This window comes from Cucurbita pepo, chromosome 4 (assembly GCF_057944985.1).
Source record: "Cucurbita pepo subsp. pepo isolate OVF chromosome 4, ASM5794498v1, whole genome shotgun sequence".
Taxonomy (NCBI): Eukaryota; Viridiplantae; Streptophyta; class Magnoliopsida; order Cucurbitales; family Cucurbitaceae; genus Cucurbita; species Cucurbita pepo.
In genome coordinates, this window is record NC_141801.1 from 8548940 (window position 1) to 8573337 (window position 24398).

The window sequence follows — 24398 nt, forward strand, 5'->3', positions numbered from 1 at the left end:
TACACGTAGCATATCGTTGAAATATACACAATATGAAGGAAAATGTAATCGTCACAAGCAATCTAAACGAACTAAGGAATAAATATACATATGACTAAATTCTCAACAACGACTTTGCTAAGGACTAAATTCATACTCACATTTGCATTCCAAGATTTCACATATATTTTATGCAAATTTGACGAACTTAATAATAATATTTAAATTTAAACTAATTTAGTTGTTTAAAATTTATGCTTTTAATTACATATAAATCGATAATTGAAATTTAGTTGTTATTATTATTATTATTTTTAATTTGTTTATTATTTTAGGAGTTGGGTTATACGAGTTGGGCTTAAAACAGAAAAGCCCACACGTATGGGCTTCAGGTCCAAAGGCATTTCAGTTCGCACGTGTCAATCTCACGTGCAAAAGTCTCTCTCCCCTACAGTGCTTCTCCGTCTTTCACCGTTTTCACCTGCTTGCCATTTCTCGGTAGAGATCTATTGTTCTCCCTTTCGTGAATTACTTCATCCGATCTCATAGCACGTTTGATCTCTAGCAGTTCGCTTTGAAATGATACAACCTGCATTTGGTCACTGATAGATTCACACTCCGTAGCTTTTGTCATGGCTTTCATGGCTGTTCTGGAATCTGATCTTCGCGCACTGTCCGTTGAAGCTCGCCGCCGTCACCCGGCCGTCAAAGATGGAGCTGAGCACGCTATTTTAAAGGTCCAACTTCATTATTGCTCTTATACGAAGTGTGAACTGTGGGTTTAATTGGCATCATGGTAGAGGTGTTATTGTATACGTTGATGTTCAATCTTAATAGCTAATTGGAACCCGTTTGAGTTGAAATTCTTGTTTGTAACGCTATAATTTGCTGCTGCTTGGTTGCTGTGTAATGAAGGACATAAAGAAATGAAGAGTGTTAAATTCTTGTTCCGATAATATTTTGTTCTCTGTGTTTGTGGGTGTGGGTTCGGGGCTAGTTTCTAGAGAAATGGGCCTTTTCTTCAGTTTCTCATGCTGCAAGACAAACTTCAACTTCTTTTTGGTTGAATGAAATTCCTTGCCAGTGGGTTGCATGAAGTATGGATGCTGCAACAAAATTGTTTATCTATGCTTCGAGATATTAGACTGTAGCGAATTTGGTTGCAGAGTGTTGGATATGTCCTGCATTTGACATTCATGTTCTTCATATATATATATTTTTTTTGTTGATGTGCAGCTTCGATCGATGATGAGTCCCAGTGATATTGCAGAAAATGAAGACATTTTACGAATTTTTTTGCTGGCATGCGAAGCCAAAACTATAAAATTGAGTGTCATTGGACTTTCGTCTCTACAAAAGCTCATATCTCATGATGCAGTCAGTCCTTCTGCCTTGAAAGAAATACTCTCCACCCTGAAAGATGTAAGTTTTTAATAGTAGGCACGGTGTACTGCTTTTAAGTGTTAAGAGAAATTACAAATTTCATTGGCTTAATTTGATCGACTACTTTTGTTACAGTAAGGTCTAAATACTGCTAATTGTGTTTTAAAAAACGTTTGTTTGGGTTGATCAGCTACCTTTCTTATGTTAAGCTAGTTCCAGTTAGCTTTATGATTTTTGATAACAAAATCTAAGTCTGCAGTTAACTAATACCAATTGAAACATAAGTTGCTTTTACTCTTCTGGCACCCAAAGAGTTGTTCTCTTCTCTTTGCGCTAGTGGTTCCTGGTTCTCATCCAATTGATACGTAAGTAGCCAATGATAAATAACCCAGACTTTGAGGTTATATTCCATTTTTTCTTTTGATAAGCCATCCCTACCCCCGTCCCATCTTGATAACACACCTAATTCATATTTGCGTTAGTTTTATTATTTTTTATTCTTTTATTTCTCTAATATCTCTCTCAATTGAAGATTGGAGCATTGAACCACTTCCATTCGTTTTTATCAATCAATGGAAAAATCACCTATAGATAGTTTGTTTGAATGCTCAAACAAAAGTTTACGCCTAAGAAAGGGATGGAGATGTGTGTGAAAGTTGATGATAACTATTGTGGATTTATTCCAACGTGGTAGATACAAAAAGGAATGAGAAAGTGATTCAAGTAGATAATGTTACGTTAATGCAATAACACTAGTGGGCCATATGGGTTGCTCATGTTCTGTTATTTCTTTTGTTCACTCCCTTGTTGGAGTTTGTTTCCTTGTTTCTTTGAGTATTAGCCACTTTTCATTATTTCAATAAATTTTTTTTGTATCTTGTTAGAAAACTTAAGTTTAATGAGCAACTTAATCCATTTTTGTGGGGAAGATTACGGAGCCGCAATTAGATTCCAATCTTGCAAAGAACCTTTGTCCGGTAGACAATAGGACTTTTCATTAGAGGCAGATTTTAATTGTCAAGAGATGGACGACTGCTGCCTGATACTGCAAATGGATTGGATAAATGATAGTTTGTTTCCTAAATCCCAATAATTTTGAATCTTCAAATCTAGATAGACAACTTAATGAAGGATAGGCTGTGGGAGGAGAAATAGGCTTGCTTTCCTTGGCACATTTTTTATGGGTCAATGTATCTTTGATGGTTCATAGTTGGCCAATTTCAGGTTCTTGTAATTTTGTTAGTCAAACCTTTCTTTGAATTGTAATTGATGACATGTGATGGATAATTTATTTTTAAATCATCAGTTTAATATATTTTTGATGAAATTTTTGTTTATAAAAAAATTCCTCATTTTCCATCGGAAGACTGAGTGTGAAGATCCATGCCTCACGAGGTCTTTGGCAGGGGGATTCACTATCCCCTTTCCTTTTCATATTGGTAATGGATTGTCTTAGTCACTTACTCACCAAAGCTGAATACAAAGGATAGATAAAGGGATTTCAGGTCAGCTTGCGGATGATACAATCGTCTTCTCTGATTTGTCAGATGTCTCATCCATAAAAAAAACATCATTAAGGCGGTAAAAACCTTTGAAAGATTCTCAGGACAAAACATCAATCTATAAAAAATAGAGATTTGGGCATCAATGTTAGCACATAGATTATTGAAGACGTTGCCAGCAGATATGGTTGGAAAAGGGCGAATGGCCGAATATGTACCTAGGATTACCCTTAATTGGGAACCACAAATCCTTCTCCTTCTGGAAGACTATTATTGAAAAAATAGAAAGAAGGTTATCAGCATGGTCATCCTTTTATACTTCTAAGAGCGAAAGGCTCACCCTAATACAAGTCACACTATCCAACCTTCCCACGTTACATGTCTCTATTCAAAATGCCACAAAAGGTGGCTATGAATATAAAAAGACTATTAAGAAACTATTTGTGAAAAGATGACCTACATCTTGTTTGATGGAATATCATAATCCTACTAGTAAACAAGGGAGGACTTGGCCTATTTTCGATGAAGGAGAAGAACAAAGCTCTCATCACCAAATGGATATGGATACATTATCATGGAGACAACGCCTTGTGGAGAAAACTTATAAAGGCTAAGTATACTCCTACATCATGTACAAATCAACCCCCTCCATCTTCTGCAAAGGAGCCATGGAAGTACATAAAAAAGCACCAAACCCTCATCACCAACGCATTTGCCACAGAGTGAGTGATGGTGGAAGCACATCTTTATGGATTGACTATTTAATTGAAAACACCATGCTAGCCTTACAATATCCACTTATGTATAGATCCTATCATAGCAGAACGGCCACAATCAAAGAAAGATGGAATGATGTCAACAAATTTGCAGACCTGAAGCTTGGTAGGAACCTAAAGGATAACAAAGCTACGAAAATGGGTCGAATTAAGCGTCGACTTTGCCCCAATTGTATTGTCAAAAGAAGCTGGCTTATTGAAATGGCTTCCCAGTGTTGATAGGGTCTTCTCTACAAAATCTTTGATGATGGACATAGGGAAAAAGTACAAGTAATAAACCCCATGCTAGCAAAGGCAATATGGAAAGCAAATCACCCTAAAAAGGTGAAGTTTTTCCTATGGAAAATAACGCACAAAGGCATTAAAGTGAAACTTACAAAAAAAGAATGCCCTACATTTCTCTATTTCTAAGTTGGTGCTCATTATGCAAGAAAGACTACAAATTACAAAACCACTTATTTATGTAATGTACAAATGCTCAAAATTTCTGGACAAGGATTCTCAATATCTTCTGTTGACGTCTCACTTTTCCTAGAAAGGTAAAAGATTTATTGGATAGGGCTTTAATGTTCCACCCATTCAAGAATGTAAAAGCCTTCCATGGAAAAATATCATTACTGCTTTCATTCGGAATCTATAGAAAGTAGGAAATCAAAGAGTATTCACAGAAAAGTCATATATGAAGCTCTTTGACAATGTTGCTTACCATGCTATTTCGTGGTGTAAATTGTTCAACACTTTTGCTTCCTAAGTCATACGTCCATCATAGTAAATTGATTTTTTTTTTTTTTTTTTTTTTTTTTTTTTTTTTTTTTTTTTTTTTTTTTTTTTGTAAACATCATGGATAACACATCCCTTTTGTAAAATTCAAACCTTAATGAAATTGTCTCTTACCAAAAAAAGAAAAAAAAAAGAATCCTATTTTATAGTGGGGGACTGTTTAGGTCCCTAGGTTTGGAGGATCTGGATAGATGGAATAGGTTTGTGGGAAGGGTGGACGGAATAGATTAGTGGGAAGAGTTTTAGAGTGTTACACGCTTCAATTCTATTCTTTATCACCTACTTTATATTTCTCATTTCATTTTTTTAATACATGAAACAAAATTTTTGATTAACGTAATGAAATGATACAAGCTCCAGGAAGGGTGAAAAATGAAGTAGTAAATAAAAGTGAAACATAATGAAAATTACGACAAGGAGACAAAAGCATTCTAGCTAAGACATATCTTGTAAAGAGAAATCAATGTAAGACTTAGATAGAGAACACCATGAAGAAGTCTTGAGGCGAGCAGATTTGAAACGATCTAACCAAGGAAGACACTTGTTATGAAAAATCCTTTGATTCCTTTCAAACCACAATTAAAAAAGGAGAGCTTTAATGAAGATAAAAAAAAAAAAAAAACGAGAACAACTTAAGCCAACAATGCCTAAAATAAGGACAGGTGCATCTGGGAGTTTCTGATAAGAAATGGTCAAGAATATATATGTATATAGTTTCAATTTCACAAAATGATTAAAGAGTTTCCAATTGAAGAGTACAAATTTGAGATAAAAAACCAATGAAGGAAACTTGTATTTTTCGATCCCCGCTTTTAAGCATTGAAACTTGCACTCCTTTCCAAACAAATTTCTCTTCTCTGCCGAATATAATTGCATCAACTCACCCTTTAAAACAGATCTAATTTCAAGCTCATGAGAATATAGCTCATTTTTTCTCCGAGTTAGCATCAAAATGGGCAATTTTGATATAAGGCTTTTTTTGTGTATTCTCTTTTCTTCATGTACTGCAAACCAAACTTCTATAACAACTTTCAAATTTCTCAGCTTGGAAGCTATCGCAAAACCAACTCAACCATAAGAACGATTGTTAAGAAGAAACAACCATGACTTCAATGGAAAAATGGAAGCCTATTGGTTAGCATCATGGAGAATTTAATTTTCTTGTGCTCAATTGGTGTACAAATTCATCTTTTGCGCTTTCACTTAGAGAAATCAAAAAATATACAAGAGTTCAGAAAAAAAGTCCCAACAAAAAAGGGGACTGACCTTAACTACAGAAAAGGACTCTAATTCTGAAGAATCAGACCAAACTCATTATACAAAAAGGTGTAGTGATCAATATCTATAAAGAGACGTTAAACTTAGCCACCTCCTAAACTTCCTTACCCATTCTCTCAATCTCTTTAAAAGTTTTATTATTTTTCTCAATCTAAGTGTCCCACAAAAAAGAAAAGAAATTAACTTGCCACAAAGCTTTGTCCTTCTCTCTAAAGGGAGGATTCATAAGTACCTCCTCCAATTGCCTTCTCTATTTTGAGCCCAATGAACAAAGAACGATACCAACCAACGACTCCAAAGGTAGTGAGCAGATTGACAATCCAAAAACAAATGATTAAGGTCCTTCTCATGCCTCCTACAAAGTATGCACCATTGTGATATGAAATGTAGGAACAATGCCTTTGAATACAATCCATGGTGTTAACTTCTCCACATAAAACCTGCCATGCAAGCACCTTAACTTCGGAATTTTAACCTTCAGAGCAAGGAAAAAGCACAGGGGGAGAAGGGGTAGACAAGATCTAAAAGAATGAATGGCAAGATAATCCCCTAGAAGGATTAGGGGGCCAAATCTTAACAGCGCTGCTGTTATCCTCCCTATAGTGTAAAAATTCATCTTACTTCCACAAGTATCGTTTTTCTTGGAAAGATATCTCTTCAGTTTCCCTCCTTATTCTAGGTTGTTAAGTGCTCTATTGGGTTGATTCTCATACCTATTTTTGGGAGGTTTGATGGATGTGGAGATTTTTTTGAACAAGAAACAAATTTGAATTGATAGATGAAGAAAATACAAGATGCTTGTCGAAACAACCTCCTAACAGGAGAAAAAGAAAAAAAACCAAAAGTTGCCCCTTTTTGCCCATTTGTACCACCTCTCGACTATGAAATCACTCTATGTGGTCTCTATTTTGCTGTCTTCTGGCGAGTTTTCTTCTTCTGGTTTTGAGTTTTATTGCTTCCTCTCGATAGGGTGTTGTTGGAGGTTTCTACTGTTTACTTTTGAGGGACATTCATATTCACTGAGGGAGAGGGATGTTTGTACCTGTATCCTTTGCTTATCACAAGCCCTTCTTCTGGTTCATTCTTCTATCCTTTGACTGTGCCTTTGCTTCCCCTTGTTGCCCCACCATTTTCCTCAATCTGTCAAGTTAAGATTCCTAAGAAGGCAAAGTTCTTTGCTTGACAAGCCTTACATGGAAAAGCCAATACTTTATACAACGAGCTTAAACACTTTTTGGTGCTCTCTTTGTAGAGGTGCTTTGAAGGACCTTGACCTTATCCTATGAAATTGCCACTTTGTTTAGTCAATTTGGTCCAAGTTCTTGGATGTTTATAGTGTCTCATTGGCGTGGAGTAAGAACTATGGGACTATGATTGAGGAGGTTCTGTTGAATCCTCCTTCATGAGAGAAGGCCGAAATCCTTTGACCAACTTTTTTTTAACTATGTATTTAAGAAATTTGGCTTGTTCTTTTGGATTGGAGCCCTTGTAGCTTGTTGGATTTTCAGAGGGGATGACAGAGTTTGAGGGGGAGTTGTTGGAGTGTCTTGACTAGGGGTTCAATGTCTAAGGATTTTTGTAGTGTTATCAATTAAGTTTATTCTTTTGGATTGGAGCCCTTGTAGCTTGTTGGGTTTTTTTTTTGTATGTCATTGTCTTTCTTTTTTTTTTTTTTTTTTTTTTTTTTTTTTTTTTTTATATTTATAAATAAGTGTTATAGTACATAAGGGGATTGGAGCCCCTGCTTGTAGTTTGTTGGTTTTTTTTGTATGTCATTGTCTTTTTTTGTTTTTTGTAAATAAAATAAGTGTTATAGTATATAATAAGTGGATTTAGAAGCTTATTAGTCTTTTGTCCTTTATTATAATTTTACTGTTATTAGTCTAGAGCTTCCACATATGCCTATATATATATATTTAGCCCTATTGTATAGAATGTGATGTGATTCTCTCATATTTTGGCCTCATAGTAACATGATATCAGAGCACTACGTCTTTTCTAGGTAACTAGGGTTTTGTGAGTCATTAGGAGGGATTTGTGAACATTAGGGTTTGAGGTATGGGACACCTTGTTGGAGAGTTTTGTCTTTTATCTTGGGTTTTGTGTATCATCACTGCGTAGCCCAATCGATGATCAACAAGGATCCAAAATTTGACAGGAAAAGTACCAGCGCGTGCGCCACACGTGTTGCTAGAAGAATCTTTCATCCGTATGCATGGTCAAAATTTTCTCTGGTTTTGTGGCTAACCATTTCACACTACTCCCGACTTGTTTGTGTGGTTATCTTGGTCCTAATCGCATCGAGTTAGAAGTTGGTTCGGAAAAGAACTAAAGTTTTTTTTTTATTGGGAACTTCATTCATATAAGATTTTTTAGAAGTTGTGCCTTGGTTGGAAGGTTCTACATTTATCATTAACCTATGGCCAAACAATAGCTCACAGTGATGTCTAATGTGGTATAATCGCAGACTCAATCATTCCATGATTCGTCTAAGAAGCCATTTGTTAATTGCATAATCGAGTTTGCTCAAATTCAACATTATCAGAAATCATTGAAAGCATCTTCTTCATCATTCTCGATTACTCCTATTACAACTATAGTCAAGTAACACGAATCATTGTCTTCTTTCATCCTCTACTAAGTAGGTCATAAACTCTAATACTACCAGTCATATGACAGGTAATCCCAATTTGTTTTTCACTCTTTCACCATCTACATCCCTTGCCAATGGTACTTGGCAGATGGAACAAAATTGTTTGTTCTTGGATCTGACATGGTAAATTTAACCCCATCTCTTTCTTTTGTCCTTTTTTGAAGGTCACAAGATTAATCGAGGTAAGAGTACTGTCTTGGGTATTTATTGTGATTCGTCTAAGTTGAATAGATGGGCAGCTATGGTGGGTGTGAGGTCATGCTCTTGTATACTCTTTCATTTTTCTCAATAACAACTTGGTTTCTTCTTAAAAGAACTATACTTTATCCTCTTTGTTGGCCAATTGGTGGTATTTTCTTGTAGTTTTTTTTTTTTTTTTTTTTTTTTTTTTTTTTTTTTTTTTTTTTTTTTGTATAGGAAATAAGAACCATTGATATGTGAAATAGATTACAAAAGGAACTCCTATCTTTGAATAATTGCAAAAAAATACTGCCCATGGGTCATGAGGTGTGATGAGCTATAATTATAAAAGGGAGGAGAAAGTTTACTCCAAGGCAAAGCAAGAAAAAAGGTAGACTCAATAAAATAATGAATTCTTTTTTACTTATTTGTGAAGACATGAGCGTTTTTTCTGACCATAAGTTCCAGTTAAAAGCATAGATGAAGTTGCACCAGAGGATTTTGTAGCCTCATTCATCTAGAATTTTTTTCCCTCTCATTTTGTATTATTTCATTATTTTATCTTGATGGAGAATATTTTGAATAATATGAGTTTGATTCTGCCCTTGACATGTCAAGTTAAACGCAACAATGGATTTTCATATCATTCTAATTTAAATTTCCTTTTTTTGCAGCACGCTGAAATATCAGATGAGACTGTTCAGTTAAAGACACTTCAAACTATACTAATAATTTTTCAATCCCGATTACATCCTGAAAGTGAGGTAATGATCATTTAGAAAACTTTATCGCCATAAGATGATCATTGTGCAAGAAATAGTACATCTTTAAAAAAATGGACAGCTGAATAGATTTTACTTCTTTTGTTTATTTTTTGTTGATGAGATCTTATTTTAGAGTGCGTGGTTCTTAGAAATTCAAATTATGTATGTGATCACTGTTCACATAATGTGGGGCTCTTCTAACTTTGTCAGGGGATTCTTCTATAAACCTGAGAAGAAGGGATCCACCTTTGGGCCCCAATCCTTCCGAGAGGTTTTCTTGTAGATTTTTTCTTCTTTAAATGATTTGATTTTTTTTTTCTCAAACGGCATGGAGATAAACCTTGGCATCAGAATTCTTTCAAATTCTCATACTTAAGATTTTCTTGAGGTTTTTGGTGGCTTAAAATCGGGTGTAGTTCCTATGAAGGAGGACATTCTTATGCATCCACCATTTCAGGATAAGGGTTGGTTCTTGTGGTGCACGAGCTTTTTTGCTGTTTTGTGAGGTCTGTTGGTTGTGAGAAGTAATAGGATATGATCTTTTAAAGAGATCGAGATATTATGAGAGGAGGTTTAGCCTCTAGCCAATTTTCATGCATATCTTTCGGTGTTAGCTTCTAAGAATTTTGTATTTAGGTCTTATCATTTTAAATTAGAGGTCATTTTTTGTATACTTATTTTTGATCTAGTGGTTCATTTTGTTGGGTTGTCTTTAAGGACAACCCTTTACATCCTTTAATTTTTGTCAATGAAAGCTTGATTGTGGAAAATTGCAAAAACCACCCCTTAAGTATAGAGGTTGTTGCACCATTCGAACTTTTAATTTAAATAGTTAAGCCCTAGAACTTGCACAATTGTTAAAATTGGGCTCTAAAACTTACACAATTACAAAAATTGGACTCTCAAACTTTTAATTGTAAAAATTAAATCTAACTAACCTAATTGTTAAAATTAGGTGTTTTTTTTTTTTTTTTTTTGTAAAAAATGTTATTATTATTTTTTCCCATTGGTTCTGTTACCATCCATTATCTTCTCCAATGCAATCCACTATTTTTGATTGAGGAAGGGGTTTTAGTTGAGGGAGATGAGGATATAGGAGGCAGTGGTGAATCACTACAAGTACTAGGGGTGGTCGGAGGTTCAAGAGAAAGTTCTGACAGTGCATGTAGGTGTATTGAATTGATTCGACCAATCCAACGTCAAAGAACAGTACGCCGTGATGGTGTTGAAGTGGACAAGGAGGTTTTGTGAGATTAGAGATGATTGGTAGAGAGAGGAAACTCCAAGGCTTTGTTTGGGAAGAAGATGAACATAGGAAAAAGATGGATATGTGGGCAAAGGCAAAATGATTGTTGGGGAGAGATGAAAACACCATTGGAGTAGCTGAGAGTGAAAGGCTTCAATCTGTGTGATCCACGAGAGGGCAGTGAAAAAAATGAAGATTTTGCTTCAGTTGTCTATATGTCTTTCCCTTGCCTTCCTTTTAAACTTTTGGACCAGGATTCAAAGAATCTTTTCACAAGCGCTCCACTTTCACCAGATGATCGCACCTTGTGGAGTGCAAATGTTGATCCTCAAAGAGATAGAAAGGAGAGGATGAATGGAAAAAAAAGAACAATGTTTACAAAAGGAGAGAAGATGAACAATTGTGTCAGTTAAAGGGTTTAATAGATGAACAATTGTGTCAGTTAAAGGGTTTAATTTTTGAAATTAAAAGTTTGAGGGTCCCTTTTTACCACTGTTTATGGTAAGTCAATGGGTTTAATTTTTACAATTAAAAGTTTCATAGTCCAATTTTTGCAATTAAAAGCTTGATAGTCCAATTTTTACAATTGTTTAAGTTTGAGGGCCTAATTTTAGCATTTGTGTTAGTTTGAAGGTTTCATTTTTACCATTAAAAGTTTGAGGGGTGCAATTGCAACAACCACCATACTTTAAGGGTGGTTTTTACCATTTGCTCATAATTTTTTAGAATACTGAAACGAGGCAAGCAGATTTTAGAGAGTTTAAAAGCAATTAAAAAACTGAAACGAGGCAAGCAGATTTTAGAGAGTTTAAAAGCAATTACTAATGATGGACGATGTTGGAATTTATGACCCTGTGTTTCTTATGCATCAGATTTCTTTGAACTTCTTGCGGCGAGGTTTATAAATTAAAGAACATATTTCTTTGAATACAGTGTTTCAATTATACTCTTTATGTAACGATCCTATTTTTCGATACCTCAAATCACAGGTCGCCACATACACTCAAGGGTAAAAGAGCAGTAAATTTTCTTTTGTAAAACGAGAGACTCAAGGAATTTAAAATTTAAATATGCATTCAAAATCGACATCTAAGTAGTTTTAAGGTAATATCTGCAGAGTCGAATCAAAACACTTTTACATAAGTTTCGAGAAGAAGCTTTAATATACTAGTAAAAAAGACAAGAAGGAAGAAACTCAATCTAAAATGCCCCCTTTGTAGCTTCACGACTCTGCACGCTCCCGCCATCAGCATTGGTCTACACTCTATCTGGAAAAAAAAAAAAAAAAGAAGATAATATGGAATGAGTAAAAATACTCATTAAGCAACCTACTTGTAGGCTATTGTCGGACTTAATCCTATACACAGAAGCTATGTGCTCATAGCTATTTTTAACGATTGCCCAAACTGTGGCTAAACGGTTATACCAAACTTGGTCGATCACTGTAGAACTACCCTCAGCATATCTCCTTTAAGGAGTACTCAATCCCTCTTAGGATCACAACTTAGGGGTTTTCTGTTTTCTTGGCTCTAGGTTTCACGTATGTCTAGGTCCTTCATCGGCCTTGCGCGAGGAGCGCCTCGAGTCACTATGGCCCATGAAAAAGGCCCTAAGGTAATACTTGTCGGTATGGAGGAGCCCTTTTCGCTCTAAATGGTGACCGTACTCCATACCTATCTACCTACTGAGCTCTAATAGTGGATTCTCCCTTATGGTGTCAGACAACATCTACCTGTTTCTAAGATGAGTAAACTGCCTGTCACTACGCCCATTCTAGGCTAGAATAGTAACTACCTGCTCATGTACCCTTAGCGGGTTAGACCAGTAAAACTACATGTCACCATGCCCTTTCTAGGCTGGGACAGCAAACTACCGGCTCATGTACCCTTATCAGGTTAGAACAGTAAAACTACCTGTCTTAGGAACAGTAATTGTCTGTTACTTTGCATTTTCAGGCTATAACAGTAAACTACTTGTCACTATGCCCTCTTAGGCTGGAACAGTAAAACTACCTATCACTATGCCACTCGAGCTGGATCAGTACAAAGGCCCTCCCTCCCCACTAGGCACCACCGATATGAATGGTAGTAGTATACTCTCTATGGCTACCGATATCCTCTATGGGTGACAACTAAGCCATGTGTAACAAGTAGACCTTAAACTCTGTTGGTTAGTTCACAAAGAGGGGTTGCACCCTATCTGTCCCTACAAGGTACCTAGTCAACCCAAGGAGGCTATGGAACTCATGACGAGGTGCTAGGACCAAAATACGCGAAACAGTAACTCATAGTCTATGGAAATCATAACTAGCACTTATGGCACATAACGATAGTCCAACTCATGACTAGACAGTAATGGGCTATCCAAACTCTAAATCATGCATAATAACGTATAAAGGCATACAACATGCTCGCCATGCTCATTACGTGATAAAAATCCAACCTCAACATTCTAGAAAGCATAAAAGCCTAATGATTTATCAGAGTTCATAAATCATGCGTGCGGTAACTATAAATAGAACTAAGTGGTAACTGTTCACATTATCTAAGCACAATTTTCATGAAACTAGGTTAAACTAGGCTCCTAAACATAATACTCAATCATTGCCCTCAATCCTAATCGACTCCTACTAGTATTTCTTAAAAACTTGCTCCATATGGTTACTTACTTGATTGTAGACTTGGGATATTCTAAATTTCTCCAAAATTCCTCAATATGCCCTAAATTAAGTCAAAAGAATAAAACTGGTTAAAAAGGTTAGCTTCAAATTTGTTGAAGAGAAGGTTGAGAAACTAATCGTTGACTGTGTGGTCATTTTCTCCAACCTGCGTGCGTGCCATTCTGCTTTCCTTCCTTTTTTATTATTTTGAAAAAAAATCTTTTATTTATTTTCTTAAATTCTAGGCGTTACACTTTAGGCCTCCATTTTCCTTGTTTTGTAAGCTAAAATATGTTTTTGCCTATACTTCTAAATTCATCATCACTTAATACATTTTTTAAATGAAGACCAGACTTTCGTTAAGAAAAATGAAAAAGAATACAAAAGTTGCTAACAAATGAATGAACTTGTATTTGCATCATTTGTTCTTGTGCATTTTTACCGATTGTCAACTTCTAGCATTAAAAATAAGCTTGAATCTCACCGAAGTTGATGAATTTAAGCTAGAAATAGTCGTTTGAAAGTGCCTGGAAGCATGGGCTTGTGACTTGAGTGGGGGCACAAAGAGAGTTTGGAAGATTTCGGAGTAGGATGGACTAACAGGTTTGGGAGCTTTGTTCGGTTGGCTGTGATTTCCTTATAGTGGGTGACCAAGCAGAGGGAAATTTTTTCTTGCCATTCATGCATAAAAAAATAGAATACTCACGAATGAACTACACCACAACTTGCTTTTACTGGAAGATTCTTTAGTTGCTGAAAATAAAAAATCGTCATCTTATTGCTATTGTAACCTTTATCACGGTAGCCAAAATTTTTCACTTGTATAACTGCAGGAAAATATGGCTCAAGCTCTTGGCATCTGTATTCGGCTTTTAGAAAACAACAGATCTTCTGACAGTGTTCGAAAGTATGTCATTGAATTTACACGCATGATGTCCTTGTCTAATATGATTATTATTCATCAGCTACTTGCTATTTTCCCTCTTTATCTAACAAAACACTTTTCATTCGAGTGTGTACAGTACTGCAGCTGCTACCTTTAGGCAAGCAGTAGCTCTAATTTTTGATCATGTAATTTTTGCTGAGTCGCTTCCGGCGGGAAAGTTTGGTACTGGAAGTCTAACCTCTCGAACCATGGTTACTGCTGATGTTGATCATAACATCAATAGCTCAGAGTATGCTTGTCTTTTGATTGACATCACTTTACTCCCATAGTTCACAGCTTTCTATGAATGATTAGTAGCTTTCTACGAATGACTAATGTTGAGTTATGCTATTTGAATTTTATTTAATGTGCAACTATTGAAGTCTTTTTTTTCTGCAGCACCTGTTTATGTAACTTCGAAATAAGGAAAACAGTTATCACCCTCTGATCTCATACTTCATTGGGAGAATATCCGGCTGTCTCATTTTTTTATTTATATTCTTTATTTTGGATTAAAGCGGAGAAAAATGAATTAATACAAAAGGGGCTTACAAAACCACAACCAGATAAGGAAGCCAAAACAGAATCTTTTTTATGTTATGTTCTATGTCTCAACTTTTCTACATTTGCTATCAGTTAGTAGATTTGTTTTTTTGGAACAAGATATAACCTTTCATTAAAAGAAAAGAAAAGAAAAGAAAAGAAAAGAAAAGAAAAAAACCACAGAAAACTGTTATTACGCACCATAAGCATGGTGTTACTACTTTAATTCATTAATCCTGGCATGAACAGGACAATGAACAATGGGTCTCTTTCTGGAGGGCCATTGTTGAAGCGAGAGAACTTGACTAAAGCTGGGAGGCTTGGGCTTCAATTGCTTGAAGATCTGACAGCTCTTGCTGCAGATGGATCTGTATGTACTTACATTAAGCCATTAGTTTGTAAATTAAGATAACTCTTGTACACCTTTTAAATTTTCTCAGTCGCGAAAATTAGTTTGGAAATTAATCTACATCTTCAAATTCTTCCTTTTAGCATTTTATATCTCTTCTGTTGTCTGCAATGGGGACATTGTGATTAAATAAATTTGTCCAATTTCCCAAGAAATGACATTGCTTTTCATTGACAGGCAACTTGGTTACGCCCAATTTCTTTCCAGCGCTCCTTTGCCCTTGATATATTAGAGTAAGAATATCTCTTCTCTGAAGGCTGTGTGTTTCTACCGTCTTTTCAATTTAAATTTTTTATTAAGATACTTCTCCGCATTATCATATTATTCTTCTCCTATATTTCCATTCCATCTAGAAAGTACAAAAAACAATAACTTTGCTTATTGACTCAATTTTGTTTCTAAAAATTGGAAAAAAAAAAAAAAATTGATTCAATTTGGTTTTACATTTTGAACACAACAAAGACACTTACAAAAACATTTTGTGCTTCCAGTTTTGTTTAAATGGTCATTCTATAAGAAATAGTTTATTCTTCCTAACTAAGGATGTAGTAACTATTAACTCAAAAGGATGACTAGGCAAGTCACATAGCTTGGTATGATATTGACTTCCATTTCAAGCAGTTCTTCTTGAAAATGACATAAGTGGAGACAATATCGTGAAGACCTTAGCGAGCCTAGGAGGGTTTGAAACAAAAGGCCTCCAATCTAGGTTGATATGAAAAATAGAATATTACAAAAAGAATTGTGTAGGGCACTCCAAGTAGTGGCCGTACACTTCACATTGTCACAGAAAGTTTCAACCAGCAACTATTTATTGAGTGGGATTTAGAATTTGCGATAGACTTACTGGAGGGAGTCTTCTTTTAGAGGTTTTGGTGGAGTACCCCAACTGACTTCCCAGAATCCGTTTTTCCTTCCATATCCCCACTTGTATTTTATTTTCTTCTCAAAGAAAGCTCTGGATTTACAAATATCCTTCCAGGGCTGCAGATGAGTTTCTTCTTAATCTGACCTGGAATCCAATTGCTCTCTGCAAATGATCTTTTTTTACTGCCTTTTATTGGTTTAGATGTTCACCAAGCCTAATCATCATACTTTTACTGCATTAGTCTCTTGTTAAAAAAAAAAAAAAAAAAAGAGAACAAAGTATCATAAGCATATTGGATGTGGGTTATATGCACCTTCTCTTTGCCTATCTTGAATCCTTCTATAATGTCTCTTGATCCTTACTGGAGTGAAAGGGAAAGGGGACAAGGGGTTCCTTTGCCCCAAGCCCCTGGAAACAATGGATTTCCCCTGGTCTTCCATTAGTTATGATAGAGAAACGGGAGGTCCTTTTTGTAGTTTGTTGGGCTCCTTTAGTTGGATAATTTTTTTTTTTTTTTTATGTCCTTGTACGTCCTTTAATTTCTCTCAATGAAAGCCGTTTTTTTTTTTTTTTATTACAAGATGATGATAGAGATCCAAGAATCCATTTTATCCATTTGCTTCCAAACCTCCAAGATTATTATACGAATGTCAGTTGAAATGTTGTTAGAGTATTAAGGGTATATTAGTAGTTAGGGCGCATTTTAGGATGTTTGGTTATAACTAGAGGGAGTGAGAAAGGAAGAGGGTAGACATTTATTCAACGGGATTGGGTTAGGGCTCGAGTGAGAGTGGTCAAGAAAGTGGAGGTTCCAAGTACCTTGAGTACTTTGTTATCTTGAAGCTATGTTACTTTTACATTGAAATATTTTTTTGGGTTCTATCAAATTGGTTTCAAAGTTGTCCGTTCCGGCCATGGAGTTAGATGCAAATGTACATGAGAATATGTTGAACATTTTATGTGAAGTGGTGGAGTGTTTGAATTAGATTTTCGATTCATTTCAAGATACAATGAAACAGAGTTTCAAATAAATTAGAGAGAGCATGGCAGTGAGAAGAGAGAAGATAATATTGGCAAAGATGAAAAGAAAAGAAAAAAAAATCATGATAGAGTTGTGTAGCTCAACTAGCAAATGGATGGCCATTAGAGTGAAGTCACAAGGACAAAAGCATCATTAAAATACTCAAAAAAGAGGAAGGAGGATATAAAGAATGAGGAATTGATGGAGAAAAAAGTAAGAATAGGTTGAAGAAACGAACTAGGGCGCACAAACAAGATGAAGGAGTCCAAAAACATGACTTTCAAAATGAACCAATGAAGACGATATGGGGAGGTTGATTCATTGTCCGTGGGTATTCAAAAGCCTCATGAAGGGGCTGGGAGGGAGTTTAAACCCACAGAGGCGAGATGTCCAAGGGAGATCTATTGGCAAGTAGAGATTGGTGATAACAAATGTTCAGAGAGGTCTCTAGCAGTTGCTCCTTCTATGGCTGGAGATGGAAAACGTTTTTAGAGACGCCTACGCAAGCATTGTGAAGAGGCAACAAATGAATCAAAGGTTGATGGACATGAGGAAAAAGGGAATAGAAAAGGACAAGTGCTTAATGGAGACTGACGCCAACAATGAACATATGCGGAGATAAAGATGAAGTTCTGATGAAGGTGGAAACGCAACCTTCGTGAAAATGGAATTTGATAGGAAAATGATCTGAAGTAGTTCTTGCAAGTCTAGTCACTCTTACTGTGGAGAAGAGGTCCAGCCATCCTCCCATAATTAAGAATCTGTTCTGATTAGATAAAGAAAGTGGGCTTCTCATGCGTGCCCAAGTAAATGATAAAGTAGGATGAAAATGACATTATATTTGGCAAATCTATCTTGAAGAGGTTTCCTTCTCCCTTTCCAGCTAGGTGTCCTTCTAGTGCCTCATTTGTAATCAAAACTGGATCCAAAATCTGTGATTTGGGCAAATACAATTAAAGCAAGTATTTCAAATTTTGAAGGAAAGAAAGGGTGTTTGATGATAAATTTACTGCGATGGAAGAAAATTGATGTTCATAAATATGAAGCATCTTCATAGTGCTCCGTATGTTCTTTATTTTTGTAATTTTTCTTTGAGGGATTTCTTGTGCATTTGGGATTCATTTTTATAACCCCCTGAGTTTGGGATCTTTGATTGTGTAAGGTTTACTTATATACTCGTACAGGGACTCTCTCTGTAACTTTTCACTGATTTAATGAATGTCGTTTCCTCATGTTTTTTCTCTTAATATTTTATTTGTTATTTGTAGGTTCATTTTGTCAAATTATGTAGCTGTCTTCAGGATATTAGTTCCATATGAGCAGGTGGTTACTGTAGTTTACCTAAGAAACTTCTACTTTGACATTTATATGTTTTTTCTTTGATAAAATTTTTAATATTGGAATGATTACTTAAAAATTTAACAGGTTTTGCGCCATCAGATTTGTTCTCTTCTTATGACATCACTTCGTACAAATGCTGAGGTGATTGATTTGGAAAATTTGTGAACTTAAAATCTTTAGCTTCGATAACCATGCTTGTTGAGATCTTGGTAACAAATTGGCTTCCTTTTGCCCCATTTCCATGTCATGTTAGATTGAAGGTGAAGCAGGGGAGCCTTATTTCCGACGCATAGTCTTGCGGTCAGTTGCTCATATTATCAGACTATATAGTACATCCCTCATCACTGAATGTGAGGTCTGTTCTATGAGAATAAACTTTTTGATTGTGACATGATAATTTGGATAATGAACTTTATTAATAGTTCTTTGTTATTGTTTGACATCCATTACTCTTGGTATGCACTTATTCAACCTTAATTAGTTCACAAATTTCAGCACCAATACTTGAATGCTTCATATGCATCAGACCTTCTGATAACTGTTTTAGTTCTTATTTATACTAGTTATAATTACTAATTGTGTATACCTTAACAATATCAGGATAAGTATTCCCATTTTCAATAACAATGCCTATATTTTTGCTTGTTTGGTGGCTTGAGGAAAGTTCTTTATTTAGTTTGTCTCATCCAAAATATTCTTGGTGTCAAACTAGTCGGACTTCATTAAATCTGGTTTGAGAGGGATCAAAGGATATTTTAAGATAAGCCTAGAGTTCGGATTGAGAATTTTGATTTAGTTATTGCTATTATCGTTATTTTCTCTAAGAAGCAAACTTCTGATTGATGGGTGTTAATTACAAAAGAGGAGGGAATAACCCACTGAGAAGTCCTGAGGAGAAAACAAAAGATACTTCAATTGGTATTCATAAAAAGATAGTCGTAATTATCTTTCTATGAGTAACAATTGAAGAAGAGGTTTTTGTGGTAAGTTGGAGTCTGTACGGTTGAGGTCGGAGGAGAGACAACAAAACTCTCTAGGAGTGTTGAGAGGGGCCCTTGTGATGTTTGGTCCCTCACTGGGTTTTTTGTTTCTCATTGGATGTCAATGACAGAGTTTTTTTTTTTTTTTTTTTTTTAATTTAATATTTTTTTTATTTATAATTATTTACTAGGTCTCATTTTATTGAGCTGGATTCCCTTCCTTAAACAGTATTTTTTTTAATCCCCTGTATTCTCTTTTTTTCTCAACTAAATGAAAGTTGAGTTCTTATTTAAAAAAAGAAAGAAAGAAGATAATTGTAATTATAGAAATTTGATAAAGTGTGCTTGAGAAGGAATACCATATATATTTTTCTTGGTAAGAAACAAAGGAATACATCTTTGTGTCTTGAATGTATATTCTTTTCTGATAAGAAACAAAAGAAACAAAGGAATCCCATAATTTAACAATGCCCGGAAGCTCAAGCCACCTTCTAGATCTTTTTAATTTGTCTAGAAAAGATGGATCGTTTTCATTTTTTCCATAAAAAGAAACAAGAATTTTCATTGATGAAATGAAAAATTACATAAGGCTAGGAAGAAAACATTTTGTTTTTTACCAAGTGGCCATGTTAAACATGTGTCAGACATGGATATGTCTGGACACGCTCTAGATTTGTGTTCACACGCAAAATTCCGTGTCATCTTGTTTTTTAAAAAAAAAACTTTGGACACATGATGGTCACACCATAGACACATCCTAGACACGCCATTCAAAAATCCAAACCTTTCAAGTGTCTGCGGTAGAATGATGATGTTGGTAGAGGTAGATGTTAGCAAAGCAACGACATTAGTAGAGATGGTCAATGGGAGAGATGGAGAGAGAAGAATATGGAGAGGGGGGAGGGAAGCATAATGAAAAATACTTTGGGGAGGGAAGAAGATTTTAGGGTTAATTTTTATTTTTTATTTTTATAATTATTATTCTTAAATTACAAACTTTTTCATAAATTTGTTATATGGGCTTTTAATGGATACTTTTGGCATGTTTTCTTTTGTCCTTACTGAATTTAGGTGGGCTCTTGTGATTTATTAGATTTCATGTTCAATTAAATTCTAAACTTAACTCAATGGACAATTAAGAGCGTTTGTGTAGACAATCTAGATTCTCTTTTAGGTTTTCAAATTTCTGTGTTCAATGAATATGCCTTCGGTAGATGTGTTTTTGAAAATTATTTTCCAATTATGTGATCCAAATGGTGGAAATTCTGAAACAAAATTTTTATGTTTTCATTGTATTCAAATTTTGAATATGAAAGTTTTAAATGTAGAATTATATTAAAAAACTATGTTCACGTTGTGTCTGGGTCCATGCTTCTTGGGGTAGCGCATAAAAAGAACTGAAAAAAACTTATAGGCATGCTTGATTACATGGTTCTGAACCCAAACATGCTTGAAAAACTGGCCTACAAAGCTAAAAAGCTATGCGACCTTTACAACAAATGCCCATATTTCAAACTGCGCATTAGCTTGCATCATCTATTGCACTGCCCCAAGAAAAACTATCTGCTTACATATTTAGACAACACTTTTAAAAGGTTTACACTTGAAGCAATAACCAAAGCATCTTGATAGGAAGAAAACAGCACCAACTATATTTTTATATCTTATAGAACCTTTGACTAGAATGGAGTTCTTTGATACCTGTATTTTAGTCTCATTTCTGTTGAAGCTAAGTAATGGAGTTTTTTTTGCTTCTCATTGAGAATCTAAATCTATTGTATAACTACATCTTTTTTATTTTTTTATACCAAATGCAGGTTTTCCTCAGTATGTTATTGAAGGTTACTTTTCTTGATCTACCACTGTGGCATAGGATTCTTGTTCTTGAAAATTTGAGGGTAACTCTAATTAAGTTGATTATATGTGAATTGGTGGTTTGAATTCTGGCTTTGTTTTTGTTTTGTGTGTGCTCATGTGTGTAGAAGTTTCTAATAATTTGAATTTGTCACGATCTTGATAGGGTTTTTGCATGGAGGCTAGGACATTGCAGGTTCTTTTCCAGAACTTTGATATGTGAGCTTACCAACTCCAGTTGATTTTATTTAATTGTGTTTTAAATACAAAATAGAAAATGCATGTCCATAGCAGTTAAAATCTTTGAAGATACTATATTTATATAATTAAAAACCTTTTGGGTTTCATAGAAATTATTGTAAAACATTATATTAAAATAAATTGATAAATAAATAAACGACTTTTCATAAACAATTGAATTATAATAAAACATGAAAACGAGTGGGGGGATTTGACCCACATCTACCGTTCACCTCTCTCAATCCAAATGATAAATGGAGTTACGAGCTTGAAGCAAATGGTATTTTCTCCTCGAAATCTTTGCTAGAAGACATCAGCTACAAAGAGACAGGCCATAGTATATGGACTGATCACTACCCAAAGAAAATCTGAAAATTAATATTTTCTTATAGGAGTATCACACTGTGCAGTCCTCACCCATGACAGATTGCAGCATCACTACCTATAATGGCTCTAGGGATGGCGAAAAAATACCCGTGGGGTAGGATCCCCAACTCTGGGCGGGGAATCGCTGATTTGACAGAATAAAAGATAAGAAATTTTCCTCGTGGGGCCCAATCCTTGAACAGAGATTTCTTGACTCCCACGTGACTCCTCAAAACGGGGAATTGGATGGGAATGAGGATGAAAAATTCCCATGAGGACAGAGATGGGGAGTGCATCCTTGATCTCGCCTTGTTCCGTTGCCATCCCTAGCGTTTTATCTCCACATTGGTGTACTCTCGACAACAAGGAGAGAGAGTCCTGAAGTCAACTTTTCTATCTTTGTGGGTTTGCCTGCAAACTTTGGAGTACATTCTTTTTTTTTTTTTTTTAAAAAATTTGCTAGTGCCCTCCCTATGGACCTTCATGAACTCCTCTCTTATTCTGGGGTCATCCTGTCGGAGATAAGAAAAAGCTTCTTTGGATGCATATTGTCGGAGCCTTTTTTGTTGTTAGTTTAGATTATGAGAAAATATTATATCTAAAACAACATAGCTCAATCTGGTTAATTGGGTGGTAGGTGGTTTGGTGTGTGGAGTTGGCTAAGTGGTTGTGGTTGTTTTTCATGGAGCCTAATGCTGTGTGGTACAAGGTCATTGTTAGTTAGTATGGCTTGTACCCTTCTGAGTGGGTTGCTATGGGTGTTAGCAAAAGGCCTAAGAAGTTAGTATGCTGTGTGGCACAAGGAGAGTGAACTTCATTTTGGCTTGTGTTGGGTGTGGAATGGTGATTGTTACATGTTAAGACTGAGAAGGTGCATTTGAGTTTGCCTTTTCGTGAAAATGGCAAAGTTTTGTGGTACGCTAGTTTCTTCACTATCTTGTGGGGAGTTCAGCTCGAGAGAAACAATAGGATGCTTAAAATTGAGGAGTGGTCTTGTGATGAGTTTTGGGGGTAGCGAGGTTTAATGCCTCCTTGTGGACATCGGTCACTAGGCCCTTTTATACTTGTGATCATGGTTTGATTTTGTCGGATTGGAGTCCCTTTTTGTTGGGCTTGCTTTTTGGTATGCACTTGTTTTCTCTTTTATCTTTCTCAATGAAAGTTGGTCCCGTACTAAAGAAAAAAAAAAAAAAAAAAAAGAAGTAAAAAAGACAATAAAGCTCAATCTTTTGATAGATTTTGATCATGCCATCTTCCTAGTTACATCTTGGTGTAAATTATCCCCTCCTTTTTATTTCTATGGCGTTGATTTTCTTTTGGTCCTAATGGAATAGTCCTATGTCACTCCCTTGGCTTGGGAAACTACGCCTCTTTTTTTTTTTTTTTTTTTTTTTTTTTTTTTTTTTTTTTTTGCAAGTTCCTTACATAATGAAACTGTTTTTTAATTTTATTTTTATTTAAAAAAGAATACTATTGTAGAAGTGTAACTCGTGGCACACTCGGTAGACATTTTTGCAACTCCTGTCATCGTTACCTAAGAAAATGTAAGAGGAGGGTGAACGTTAAATTGCTCTAAGTTGGCAACAGGGTTAGAGATGTATACACTCATGATATCATAAAACATATAACATGAGTTATGAAATCCTTTTAACAGTCAAGATAATAAAACATGATTTATGTTCTCTTTCTAAGCCTTTAATTGGCTTCTATTTACCGGATATATGCCTTAACTGGATTTTATATCTTTTTATTGTTTTTCTTTTACTGCTTTTGTTTTCACTATCTTGTGGGGTTGGTATTCTGTAAGCATTAGACTTTTAGGTTTTATTTTTTCTCACAGGACATCTGTGTATCCCAATGTATATTGATTACTTATTTTCATTGATCTTGCAGGCATCCGAAAAACACAAATGTTGTTGAAGGCATTGTTAAATCCCTTGCTAGAGTTGTCTCCAATGTTCAGGTATTTATTTCAATTGCTCGACAACTGTCACTTTTCCAGGTAGCTTTATGACTTGGGATAATTAGCAGTAAAAGGGTAAAATGGAGGAAATGAGAAATCAAGATTGGTTATGAGGAAAAAAGGATTGAACAAAAGAACACTGGCTCCACTAGTTGGAATATCCAAGGACATCAATACAATACAAACTTAATTAGTGGAAAATTCAACAACTCTATTCGCATGTGGAATTAGTTTGTTTCACTGTGGTGTAGCCTATTATGATTCAAGGATTTTATTATGATTCAAAAGTGTTCAATACAAGAGATCGACCCTCAATTGATAGAGAATTGAATAACAAACTAAGTACTTAATAAATTACAAAAGATTTTAACCAAAGTGAGTAAACTAACTCACTCTGTCAATTCCGTTTTTAGGTATTATGTACCTTCAATATTATGTTTGGGTAGCTTTCTTTCTTTCTTTTTTTAATTCTTTTTTTTAATCTTGAATTTCTTGCCATGTGTAACTTGTTTCAATTTCTTTTGGAATGCTGCCCATTGACTTTTGGTATTTACCTTCAGTTTGAGGTAGATTATTTGGCTCTAAATCCGAATTGAAATTTTTATCTGTCCAATGATGTTTGTGGTCAAGGAATCCCCTTTGAAACTTTGGTGTTGTCCTTTTCAATTTTTGGTCATAAATGACCTTA

General features: G+C 35.2%; 1 protein-coding gene across 2 annotated transcripts in view; it reads left to right on the forward strand.

Annotated features, from left to right (window-relative positions):
- Nucleotides 1-450: 450 nt before the first annotated feature.
- The window catches only part of LOC111793387 (ARM repeat superfamily protein), a 45814-nt gene continuing 21866 nt past the window's right edge, over nt 451-24398 (forward strand). For both annotated transcript variants that reach the window (XM_023675233.2, XM_087122995.1), the window contains exons 1-13: nt 451-716; nt 1216-1401; nt 9206-9295; nt 14034-14107; nt 14223-14375; nt 14918-15038; nt 15255-15310; nt 18235-18289; nt 18392-18448; nt 18561-18662; nt 21105-21185; nt 21308-21360; nt 23641-23710. In XM_023675233.2, coding sequence (XP_023531001.2) covers nt 612-716; nt 1216-1401; nt 9206-9295; nt 14034-14107; nt 14223-14375; nt 14918-15038; nt 15255-15310; nt 18235-18289; nt 18392-18448; nt 18561-18662; nt 21105-21185; nt 21308-21360; nt 23641-23710 — 1203 coding nt within the window. In that variant the 5' untranslated portion in view covers nt 451-611. The remainder of the gene's footprint in view (nt 717-1215; nt 1402-9205; nt 9296-14033; nt 14108-14222; nt 14376-14917; nt 15039-15254; nt 15311-18234; nt 18290-18391; nt 18449-18560; nt 18663-21104; nt 21186-21307; nt 21361-23640; nt 23711-24398) is intronic.